Raw genomic sequence first — 13,204 nt, 5'->3', positions numbered from 1 at the left:
CTAAAGCCCCCCCCCCCTGTATCTGTCATTAATTCTAGTTTAGGAAGAGACAATTATTTTAACGGAGAAACGCGACTTTTAGCTATCACTAACTGGGATGATCCAGATGTTGAACTGGCAGATATCAAATAAACTGTAGCTCCATAAGCACTTTTGCTTGCATCACAAAAGCAGTGTAATTCATCACTAGATGGATCCAAAACTCTATTTAGCTACCTTGGAACCACAATTTGTTCCAAAAAATGAAGTTGCTTGTACCATTCTTGCCAATTTTTATCGATTTCAGGAGGTAGAGTATCGTTCCAATCAATTTTCAATAGCCAAAGTTTTTGGAACATGTTTTTGACTTGAATCATGAATGAGGACAGCCATCCGAAAGGATCGAAAATTCTTGAAGTAGCTTGCAATAAAGTTCGTTTTGTACGAGGATTAGAAATTATAAAATTAAAAATATCTCCAGTTTTAAAATTAAAACAGCCATTCGACAAGTCCCACTTCAATTTAAGAACTTTTACTTCTTCGGTTCCATCGGCTTGAACTTCTGAGCCATATATTTTGTTGTTCTAAATTCTTGAGTTGGATTTCCACTTCACGATGTTCATGGAGGCCTGCTTAAATATTAGGTTTGCTTCTTCCTGTACTTACGATGCTTCCTCTACAGAATTCGTTGAATACACAAGATCATCAACATACATGCAAGAATTTAACAGGTTAGTTGTCATGGGATAAATGTTTTGAAATTTCTTCAAGTGATGCTAGTAAAAAGGGGCTTGATGTTGCTCCAAACATCACACGACTCATTCTGTAAATTTCAAATTTTGTATTGGGAAACTTAGCGTCTTCTGAAATCCATAAAAATCTTAAGGCATCACGATCTTCTGGTGCAATTGAAATTTGTAAAAAAGCCTTTTGAATGTCGGCAATTGCAGCAATTTCACCTTTACGAAAATTCAATAAAACTATCAGTAAATCAGGAAATAAGTTAGGTCCTTGCAATAAACAATCATTCAAAGAATGATGACATTTTTCTCTAGAAGAAGCATCATAGATTACACGCAGTTTTGTTGTGGAATGATCTTCTCTAAATACAACCCGATGAGGAACGCAATAAGTTTTCTTTGAGTTAAAATCATTCTTTTCTGTTTTTTCCATTGTTTCTTTCTTCAGTTGTTCATTTATTACGTTTTTATACTATTCGAAAAAATAAGGATTGGACGTAAATCTCTTGATCAATTTTTTCATTCATTTTTCAGCATTATGAAAATTATCATGTAAATCAACTATATCATTCTTCCATGGAAGGTTTACTTCATAACGGCCATCTCTTATGCGAATAAATTGTTCAAATAAAGAAAGTGCTTTTATATCCTTGTCGTTTTCATCCAAGACCGGTGCTATTCCTGACGATTCTATTCCCCAGAAAGATTTAATATTATTAGATAGCTCTTCATCTAAACATAAATTTGAACTAACAGTCATTGATCGTAAATCAGAACTCATAACGGTACCTTGAATACACCATCCTAATCTAGTTTCTGCAGCAACTAATGCTTCATTTATTCGTTCGATTTTTCCAGTAACAATTTTCCAGCAAACATCATTTTCTAATATATACATAATATTTATACATTTGCTGATCAGTTGGCACATCATCTGAAAGTTCAATTCCCAAAGAATGCGAAGTTTTAGTTAAGTCATCTCCAGACATTTTAATTTCAGCAGCAGTAATCACGGGATACTCAATAGCTTCAACAATAACAAACTGATCAGAATTGATTAGATCAACAAGTTTCAATTTCACTTTCCTTCTACGATTATTTACACTCTTACTAGATCCAAATGTATGAATATTAAAATCAATTTCTCCTGTAACAGGCAAATTTAACTTTTTCGATAACTTTTTATTTATAAAAGACGTTTGACTACCTCCGTTAAGCAAATATCTAACTAAACATTCAGTCTTGTTCACAGCAACAGTGGTAACAGTTTGTAAAATTACATTTGAATTCTGTGTCACAGAGTTTTGCACAACATGAGATCCATTATTTTTATTTACGAGCATTTCTTTATCATTATTCGAAACGGGACTTTCGTTTTCAGGCTGTTTCATACAAACAGAATAATGATGCTTCTGTTTGCAGTGAAAACAAGCAAGATTTCTTTTCATGCAATCCGAAGATATAGATAAATGTCCTTTTTGAAAGAAACTGAAGCATTTACCACTTTTCATTAAAATTGTCTTTTATTATAAACATTAACTTCATTACATTTAAATTTATAGTGACTCTTAGAACAAAAATTACATTTCAAATTGAATGTTGATAAAGCAAAGGCGCTTACCTTTGGTTTTCTTTTATTCCAAGATTTTTCTTCTACTTTCGATTTTGGAGTGAATTTAAAATTTTCGTTAAGATTTTCATTTCTTGAATTTTTTGAGAGTAGAGCTGATCGTTCACGGCTATCAATTCCGTTTCTAATAAATTTTAACAATTCTTCAACATTCCAAGTAGAATCCTTCGTTCTTTGTCGGTTAAAATCCAAAATTATATCTTCAGGAATCAGCTTCATCAATATTGAACAGAGTAGATTTCTATAGGTTTCAGACATCACGTTTAAAAACTTTAAACTTCGTATTTCAATTTCAATGCTATCGTAAAGTTTCCTCAGCTCATCAACATAGCTAGAAACCTTTACTGCATTTAAATTTAACAGTTCGTTCGTCTGAGCATTAATAATTAAGTCACTTCTTCCTCAGCGATCTTGTAAAATATCAACGGCTGCAAGATAATTAGAATCACAAATCGAAAGTTCATTCACAGCTCTTGCAGCAGCTCCGCCAAGATATGACTTTAAATACACAAACTTATCTACAGTTTTCAAAGTCTTATTTTCATGAATAGTCGATTTAAATTGTTCCCAGAAGTTATTCCATAGTTTAACATCACCGTAGAATTTTTCAATATTAATGCTCGGTAATTGTACGTGAACATTTTGAAATTCTTCAGAAATAATTTCGGTTGAAATACTTTCGTTATCGTTCTTACAGTTTTCCATATCCAGCTTATCATTCGACGAAGATAAAGATCTTGAAATTTTCGTTTTTGAAACATCTTATCAGAATATTCTTCCGATTGTTCGTATTCCTTTTTAATTTCGTCAGCATCAATCAAATCTTCAATTTTCAAATCCAGTTCCTTCAATAAAGATTCCTTTTCAATAAGTTTAGCCAATAATTCATCTAAAGTTTCAATGTTCGCAATTTCATTTTCGATTTCGCCGAACAATCTAGTCGTTGATGCTTTGACAGCACCTCGTTTCTGCTTCCATTTTGAAAGTTCAGTAGACATTTTCGAATTCAGAACAAATTAATCGAATAAAGAAAAAAGAAATAATTTCAATGCAAAGCTCAAAATCAAATTCAAACGAACCCTTCTTCAGTAATAAATATTTTCAATCTTCTTCTTGGGGTTTTCAGCACCATGTTAAAAAAGCGTCAGAGAGGTGGGATTCATATTCTTTAATAACAACAAAACAAAAAGTAAACATTAGAATAGCCAAAACAAAAAAATAGGCAACGCCATCTATTAATTCAAACCATAAATTTTCTACACTTATGTCATTGTACCAATTCAAAAATGCTCTTAAATTTATAAATAAAAATAGCTCTTTCAGCGCGTCGAATTCCAACCCTTTATTGGTATTCCTTGCGGGCTGCAAAGTGGCGCGCAGGATATTTTTTACAGCCAATTCTGCAGTTAATAGTGGGAAGTATACAAGTGACGTAATCTGAGTATCTTGATTCTGATTGGTTGTTGAAACGTGGCATTTTTTAATATTAGCAACTAGTAACTGTTCTTTCCCTTCTATTTCGAGTTAACCAAGCCCCTGAAGTATCAGTTCTCTTTAAATGACACATTCTATATTCTTTCACTATGAATCTTTCACAAATGTTTCAATTCTTTCACTATATATTACTTAACACAAAGGCAGTCACGAAGCCATGTAAGACATAAACAAATTTATTATGTACTGAAGTTGTCAGTTACACAAAATAAAAAAAATAGTGCGTGGAGTCCCACCGCGCGGAAGAAGTGTAACTTCGTAATGTGGAAATGAAAATAGGAAGGGGTAGAAATTGATTTTTAGTGAAATCATATTGTTTCCTTAAGACAAACTTTAAGAACAATGCTTACAATTCACAATTGATCGCATCTTTTAATTATCATTTTCGAGTAGAGAAATATTCAAATCTATAACATTTACAATGGTATTATGATAACTAAAGTAAGATACGAAATGTTTGAGTTCTATTTTTTCAATATTTCTTGCAAAAACTGCATCTATGGTAGTTACCCCTTTGGTTGTTGGATCATACCTACCATTTATCATTTCCAATCCAAATTTGTCCTTAAGGAAGGTTAATAATGTTTCAGCTTCAGGTAACGAGAAATTCACACTAAAATCTCCGGCAAGGATCACAGGCCGCTCACAATAATCAATTTCTTCACCAGTAACGTCAGCCAGAGCTTGTGAACCTGCAGTGGATAGTGGAAATAAAGATTTTGCAATAAATAATTCAATATCCCTCATGGCTGCATTTGGTGAAATATAAATGGCAATTAGAAAAGAGAAAACCTAACAATCAATTGATATTCACAAGAGACGTAACTTGACATAACCTTACATCCGTCGCATTGTCCGTGGGATTGTTTTCACTCATTTTTTACAATTGTTATCCACTAAGTTTGAAAATAAAAAATACTACCCTATTAAATTATATGTGTATCAAATCAAACTAAAATATTTATAGAAAAACAATTCGCGATCGCAACGCTCGAGTACGCCGTCTAGCGGGAGCCTGTAAATATCGGACATTAATTTATCACGTTTTCATTTAGTTCCATCAAAGTCATTGACTGAATCAGACGCCATTTTTTAGCAGCAAATAAGAAACGAAATTTCCCTAAGGAAAAGGCCGAAGAACTTGAAAAAAATCTCGAGAATATTAGTAAATCTTTCAGGAACAGAACACGCCAAACATTTGAAGAAAAATTCCTCAATAATTTTTCATTTCTATTATCAACAAACTTGCAACTGATGACTTCCGATTTCGGATACTGTTACAGATGTGTGTATTAAGGTAAAATGCATTTCTTCTGTCTTCAATTCATTACGAATTAAAGTGAAGTCAACATTGCTTTCGTCATTCCAGTGAATAAATATGAATTCAGAACATACAGAATTGTAATAGTCATAGCATATTCTTCTTCGTTATAGAATAGTATATATTTCTATATCCATATAATTCGGAAAACAACAATAAAAAATTATCCAAGTTACTTGAAATAGTGCCATTTGTGCTGATTCTTAATTAATATTAATCGTTTTCTTGGTAAGTTTTTTTTTAGTTTTGAAAGAATAGATAATTTCAACTAGAATTCAGCTGTTCTGTTTTTAAGCTACATATTCCAATTCATATCAATTATAAAAGTTTGCTGTGTAGTATGTTATCTAAAAGTAATGAAGGTATAAACTATGTATCTATTATATGAGAATAAAGTTTTCAAACAAGGAACTTATCATTTTGGAATTCTCCGGGAATCATAAATCAGGTAAGTGCAATGATTTTTACAATAAAAAATTTGCTTGTAAATATTTTTTTTTCATTTGATGATGGTTCTCTACAGAATGGTTTTTTACGTCTGATTAAGAACTATAAGAATAATAAAAAAAGAAACAATATGAAAGTTTTTATTTCAATGTTAATAATTCTTAAAATCGTTTTTTTTTATCCTAAGAATTCTTTATTTTCCGTTTTTTAGTTTATAATTTTTTGATAAAAATTGTTCTCAAAATACTTTTGAAAAATTAAATGGTATAACATTATGTGTTTATGTATACTTCTTGTATATTCCAATGTTTGAAATAATATGATTCAGAAAAGTATGGAATAAAAATTCGGTACTTACGACGTATTAACGCCACCGCCGCTACAGATTTGGCGGTTTTTAAGTGCCGCCAATCTACACTTAAAATTTTTGCGACAGTCCATAAAATAAAACACTTTATTTAAAATCAAAATAGTTAATTGGATTTCAGTGGAAAATGAGCCGATATAGAGTTTAGCATAGATTCAAAACAATCATATCGCCATATGAACTCTGATGAATAAGATTCCAAATGAAATAACATTTCCAAAACGTACGTTTGCCAAGATAAAGTTTTATGTTGTGGGAATTGGTACATTTTCGTTTTTTCGGTAAAATATTTCCCTCCTGAAAAAATAAAATTGCATCTTGTTTTGTTTTTGGCAAATCCCAAAGACGAATATTCGTAGCACTAAAAATGGCGACAAAAAAGAATTGTTTTTTTGTTTTTGTTTCGTGAGCATTCTTTATTTTACGTTTCTTAGTTTCTAAATAATGATTTTTATTGAAACTTGAAATTTTTTGATAAAAATTGTTGTCAAAATAACGTTGTTTACAAAATTAAATTTCATAAAATTATGAGGCTTATGTATACTTTTTGTTCATTTTAATTTTTGAACTAATATGATTCTTAAAACTATAGAATGTAAAGTTTAAATGGGCCTTTCATGTTATATCATTAAATTTAGTAATACTATTTCTCGGGCATTAGGTTTTAACTCTTATAAGAATATACATATTTTTTTCTGTTAATGTACAAATATTTTTCCGATGTGTTTTGGATATTCCTTCTCTAATAAAAAGAGATACCATTTTGTTTTCGGTTGTACAAGAAAGAAGATCAAGCATTTTTCTTTTTTAAATTTAATAAGCCACATTAAAGAAGGAACGTTGCAATGCTACACGCTACATTAACGACGTCTCCAGAGTAACTGAATGACGGTTCATATGGAAATCGCAGGTAAGCGTCTCATACAACAACGCCCCCTATAGTTCGTTGCGATCGCGAATATGTTTATTACTTTTATTATTTTTGTGCTAGTGAGAACCAAAGCAATAAGGAAATGAATGAGGGAAAACTGGATCCTACCACGTGATTTCCCGGCCACAAGCGACTAGGGACAGGACGATTCCATAATACAAATGAACTTAGAAAATTTAGAAAGGGGAAAATGAGCTCGATATCGGGAAAACTTTGCTGGTGAAAGCTTAAGCTTAACAAAATATCGCCTTATTTTAGCGCCAACATTGGAAGTCAAATTTTGGCGGGATTTTCTGAAAAAAAAACTTGACTAGGGTCATCAAAAAAGAAAGAATTGATTATTAGGCTTTACAGAGAAGACAGTCAGATTTGATTTTTTTTATCTTCAAAGAACGTTTTTGATGCAGAGAGGTACGTACCTCAGTACTGTTGACAATTATCGGTCGCTGTTCCAGCAATTCTGTACATGTTGGAGGAGCGTGAGGGGGAGGGGAGATCGCGAAAAGAATTCCGTGTATAAACCGGGCAGTGGCATTTGACCTTAAAAAAACATCAGTGTAGGGTATGCCGAGCAAATATATACCATGCCACTGTCCGGTATACCCTACACTGATGTTTTTTTTAAGGTCAAGTGCGATTGCCTGGTATATATTTGCCCGGCAAACCCTACACTGATGTTTTTTTTAAGGTCAAGTGCCATTGCCCGGTATACGATACAATGTCGTTTTTTTAAGGTCAAGTGCCATTGCCCGGTATATATTTGCCCGGTATACCCTACACCAGGGGTCGCCAAACTTTTTTGATCATCGACCCCTATATAATTTTTCGAAATGTCCATCGACCCCCACAAAAGTAATTTACTGTTAATTAAAATAAAACTCTATTAGATACTGTGTTGTACATTTATTTTATGATTTTAAACATTTATTAAAGTAATAGTACATTGTGTAACAATAGTTTTATGAAAAACATATTAATATTGAAATTTAAATACCTTATCATTAAATAATAAGTAATTATGCATAAGTAGATATAATAAGTAAAGTAACTAAAGATTTATTGCTTCTTGATCAATGAGATGGGTGTGCCTGGTGTATTTTTGAAAGATTCGCTATATTGGGTTCAAAATTGGTCAATTTTAATTTTCGTCAAAATTGATCAATTTTGTAATTTTCGTAAAAAAATACAAAGTGTGCTATAGTTTTATCGCGGGGTGTGCTAATCCATATTATTAATGCTTACCTTCTTTTTTTTGTGCATTGATAATTAAAATTGATATCTAAACCAAACGAATGGTTTTATCGAAACAATAACTAACAGTTTGCAAACATAGTTGAAACTGCGCATGATATTTGCATTTGTAACGTCAATGCTCGTCACACGTGACATTTGGACAAGCGCACATATGCATATGACTTATAAACTGCGCTGAGTTCGTGCCACTGAGCGGTGGTACGTAAATACTTGTTTCACCCCAATTAATATATGTTTATTAATTTATGTTTTATAAAGAAACTGATATTTAGTCAATTATAGAAAAAATTCACAAATTTTACATACTTAATTAGGTATGTGTGATTTGCGTATTGAGAACTGTTTTTTTTTCGACCCACAATCGACCCTTCCGATTCGGATCGACCCCCATTCGCCCCCCTGTCTCAGATCGACCCCCGCTTTTGTTAAATAGACCCCTGGGGGTCTATATAGACCATTTTGGCGACTTCTGCCCTACACTGATGTTTTTTTAAGGTCAAGTACCATTCATTGCCCGGTATAATTCTCACATTTCATACTTTGCCTAAAAGCATCCAGTATTCTCTACAATGCCGACAACATACATATATTAAGATCTAACTAACTTTAAAGTAAAAAAAAATTTAAAAACAAAAGCAAAACAGATAACAAAAACAAAGACATAACGAAAAAATTCAACAAATAACATATTTTATACGAGTTCGAAAATGACAGCAAACGTCGCAAAAAATAAACATAAAAACAAATGCAAACGGTGACCGTAAACCTTTGAAATTTAGTCAATACCCCAAGGAAGCGAACAAAAAATCCCCAATATTCTCAGTGTAATTTCACTCTTTCCCTGTTTTCACTCTTCCGACGAAATTTTTAACATTATGGAATCGTCCTTCCCCTAGTCGCTCGTTTCCCGGCCAATAAAAATGTAGCGTTAAACGTTTAACGCAACCTTGTTGGAAGTCGCATAAGAAGTATCACTTCAAAATATATCATCATTACAATAGAATCTATAAACAAATAATAAATCCAAGTTAAGAAAAGACGTTGACGGGAAGAAATTATATTTTAGCAATTCTGATGCACGTTACAGCGCTGTATTTAATTAACTTCACGTTAATCAACATTCTAACTTATGTGGAGAAATTTTGCTCACCTTTAACACGCCATCTTACTTATAAGCGATCAGCTGAAGTTGACGTCATAATTCACGTGTGTGTACATCTGTGGTCTTCTTCTTCTTTAAAGTGCAAGTACCCAATTCTTGAACTATTATTGAACTAATAATCATTTTATTGCTTTTAACTCTCGGTACATTTTTTTACGCTCCTGCGTATTTTCACATTTCTTATTTTTATGGCTTTTTTTTGTGACAGGTTTAGTTACGCAAGTTACTCTTATGCTGAACGCAAAAAAGTAAATAAATTAATGACATTTAAAACAAATAAACAAAGATGACCATCACTATTTAAAAAAGTATTTTAACTGAAGAGAGGTCACTATGCCATTTGAAAATAATTATGGTATTATTTAATTTTGGAAAGCAGTATAGTAGTAGTAGTAGTTCATTTACGTCGCACTAGAGCTGCACAATGGGCTATTGGCGACGGTCTGGGAAACATCCCTGAGGATGATCCGAAGACATGCCATCACAATTTTGATCCTCTGCGGAGGGGATGGCACCCCCGCTTCGGTAGCCCAACGACCTGGAAAGCAGTATAAAATCTGAAATCTAAATCCTGATCTTGAAAAGATTTAAAGAATTTTCTATAGCTTTCAAAATTGAAATTTTTTTTTTTTAGTTTCTTATGTCTTTTTCCCCACATAAGCTCACAAATACGATATTCGCGTCATTTAGAGTTAGGTGATTTTTTTATGCCCTCCGGAACAATTCAAATCAAAGGCGCTAGTATTTTTAAAAAGTAGGGGAGAGTGGGGTCAATTGTAACAGGGTACGATTGTAACAGAGCAAAAATTTCGAGTGTCGGGTTTTAGATTTGGTTCTTAGGTGGCGCACAAGGTGTATTTAATAAATCTACATGTACACACCTGCTGGCAACCATTTCTAGGTACTTTTGAAAGAGTTACATCACAAAAGATATTTTCACGCTGCGCAAGTAATTTTTTTGGCATTAGAATATTATATTATAACAAAGTAATTTTGTTTAAATTAATAAAAATTATTAACCAAATATGTAAGTGGACACCTTAATTAACATTTCAGAAAAAAAAGATTAGTTTAGTTAATTAACTAGCATTGTTTTTAACAAATGAAGCTGAAATGGCGTCTTGGGGACAATTGTAACAATAAGTAGAGGGACGATTGCAACAGCTGAAAATAAATAATCTTATGCTTACAAACAATTACTTAACTCTTTAAGAACCACCAATAGTTTCCTATATCATTTATATTATGTTGCATGCGCATTATTTTATTTGTCACCTTTCACAGCATAAATTAAAATTTTTAACCCCTTAAAGTTAAAAGTTGAACCCTTTAGGTCTCTGCTCATTATTATTTTTACTCCTAAAATATCACTACTATTTTGATCAATAAAAAAATATATCACAACTATGATAATATGTATAATTAACTATGTTTTAGTTGACTTTATGAACTGTTACAATTGACCCCGTAAGTGGGGACAGTTGTAACAAGTGCACGACTGTCGAAAATTGTTAATTACTAATATAATAACTTTTAAAATAAGGTATTTTTTTTTTTCTAGTAGAGAATAGTCCACTTTACTCGTCTGTCAATTAATACTGATAATATATTGGATTTTCTGTTAGTTAAAAATAGTTAAGTAAAAAATTTTACAATTGACCCCACTCTCCCCTAGTGTTTTTAAAAATTAGTGTCATGGTATTACAATAATTATTTAATCCTGCAACAAATTACTTGCTGAAATAATGCTGACTTAAAAACTTTTATGTTTCGTTATTTGTTGTCCCTTTCTATTACATTTCCAATTCTTAACATTTAGTTTATCAAAAACAGAAAAAAGTTAGAAATCTAACTTACTAAAACTCACTTTACATTTATATATACATATTTCAGGCATGTTTTAATTGTGATTGCAAAAACAAGCTTAAATCACAAATTTTTCAATGAATTGGCTTTTTAAAAAAAAATGATTTCAATTTCAAATTTTCATTTTTGATTCTTGTTGCTGTTACATTATTTAAGTTGTAACTCTGTTCTATGGGACGTAGCGCATTAGCCGGTCATCAGATAGAGTTGAAATCTAAATAATTAGGTCCACCGTATCTTCGAATGTAAGTATACCAAATTTGGGGCGGATTGGTTCAGGTGCAGATTTGTATAATGTTCATACACACATATTTATAGCATTCTGCTTTAGTTTTATAGGTAGATGGGTCTTTCAAAATACTTGCTGACTGTTTCTGTATATTGATTAGGATGTTTTTTTAAATTTTATTTAGCGTAACAAAAATATAAGTTTGATCTCTTTTGGCAATTTCTATTAATACGTTATTCTGTTGTTATACTAAGTAGTTATAGCGTTTTATCCTGAGATTTTGCCAAAATAAGAAACAGATGGAATTGAAAAAATAAAGCTTTCTAATATTTTTATAAGGATTGCTTAGAAAACTGTTTCATCTATAAAAAACAATAATATTTCTACCATTAATCTGTCTTAAACTCTTAAACACTTCATAGCGATCGAATGTCTGAAAATAATCATATAACAAGGTCAAGTATTGCGGTGATTCAGGCAATATTTTTTTATTAAAGTTGCATGGGCGTTTAATCTCTAGTTAATTTAAATGATAGAGGGAAAAGAAGAAAAAAGAGAAAAAGGTTTATTCAATAGCTCAAATTACTTACATAAATATTATTACTAGAGAGACGCAACCCACTGAATTTATTTTTATCCTTATCAAACTAAAAGGAAAATAAAACCATTTTGCCCTTTTAGGGAAATAAGTTTCAAGTTTGCAAAACTTGTTTTTTTTTCATTTCACAGTCGATTAAATTGAATAAGATAAATTTTAATAATAAAGGTACATCTTGCCCTTAGCCATCTTACTCTTTAAGGTGTGGGACATAACCCGATATTTTCAACAATGATGATTTTGAAGTTAAGTATGCACCAGCACGGTATTCCAAACAATAATTTTTTACGTTTAGGATGATTGCCCAGTTATATCTTCGAATTTGTTTAAAAATTTCCAAGTCCAAAACTATATCACTATTTCGGCATACGTGGTTTTGTTCGTTGAAATTTCCTAATTGACGATTCTGTGAATAGCAATCTTTTGTTTATGGAGCTTTCGAAAAAACGTCAAATATTTGTATATTTAAAATTAGATTTTTCAAGGACTATTCGGCAAATATCGTGCATAAGCTGTATTTTTACATTTAAAATTACAGTTTTTAGAATGATGTAAAAATGCGTATACCTTACAATTCAAATTTTTTTTAATATTTGAAAAATAAAATACTGAAATAAAATAAATAGCTATTAAAAATCAGTTTTCGCATGGAATTTTCTTTGGATAAACTTGTTTTATAATCACGTGCAAATAAGTTTCGATTCGCTTTAAAAGTTCTAGGGATAATGGGAAATTCTCAAAAATTAAAGTTAACATTGAAGAGTCTTTTACTTTTGATCTCTTTTTTGCCTAAACTATTTGCGAGCATGTTTACCAGATCACAGCTGTCCTCTTTGTATTCTTAGAATAAAAAATATGAAGCCATTTTTATTCCTTGAAAGGCTTTTATGTCTGATTTCGTAATTTAAAATATGGTCTGCATTAATTGTGTAATTAGCATAATTAAGATTAGGCACTTGAAATCATTAAAATCCAGTCCGATTTTCTAAAATTCCGATCATTAGTTTTAAAGTTATTCGGTGTTTTATTATTTTTTTAATTTTGGAGTAGTATTGTGAAAACTGCTTAAAAGTTCTTGTTTATTTTGCGAACTGTACATATAGAAGATTATTTCAGTCATCAGGTCATTAAATAAGATTCTTCGAATGAGAAAATAGGTTTCGTAATCATCTTATTGCTGTTGCAA

At 31.4% G+C, this 13,204-nt stretch overlaps 1 protein-coding gene across 1 annotated transcript; it reads right to left on the bottom strand.

Annotated features, from left to right (window-relative positions):
• Window positions 1-711: 711 nt before the first annotated feature.
• On the bottom strand, window positions 712-1,152 carry LOC147807144 (uncharacterized). The gene has a single exon (XM_087168791.1). It carries the CDS (start codon window positions 1,150-1,152, stop codon window positions 712-714), a length of 441 nt encoding a protein of 146 aa, XP_087024917.1.
• Between the last annotated feature and the right edge of the window lie 12,052 nt (window positions 1,153-13,204).

Source organism: Parasteatoda tepidariorum, chromosome 7 (genome assembly GCF_982258835.1).
Source record: "Parasteatoda tepidariorum strain Cologne lab strain chromosome 7, Ptep-v5.0, whole genome shotgun sequence".
NCBI classification, from domain to species: domain Eukaryota; kingdom Metazoa; phylum Arthropoda; class Arachnida; order Araneae; family Theridiidae; genus Parasteatoda; species Parasteatoda tepidariorum.
Note: the sequence above shows the minus strand (reverse complement) of the source record. Positions and strands in the feature narration are given on the sequence as shown.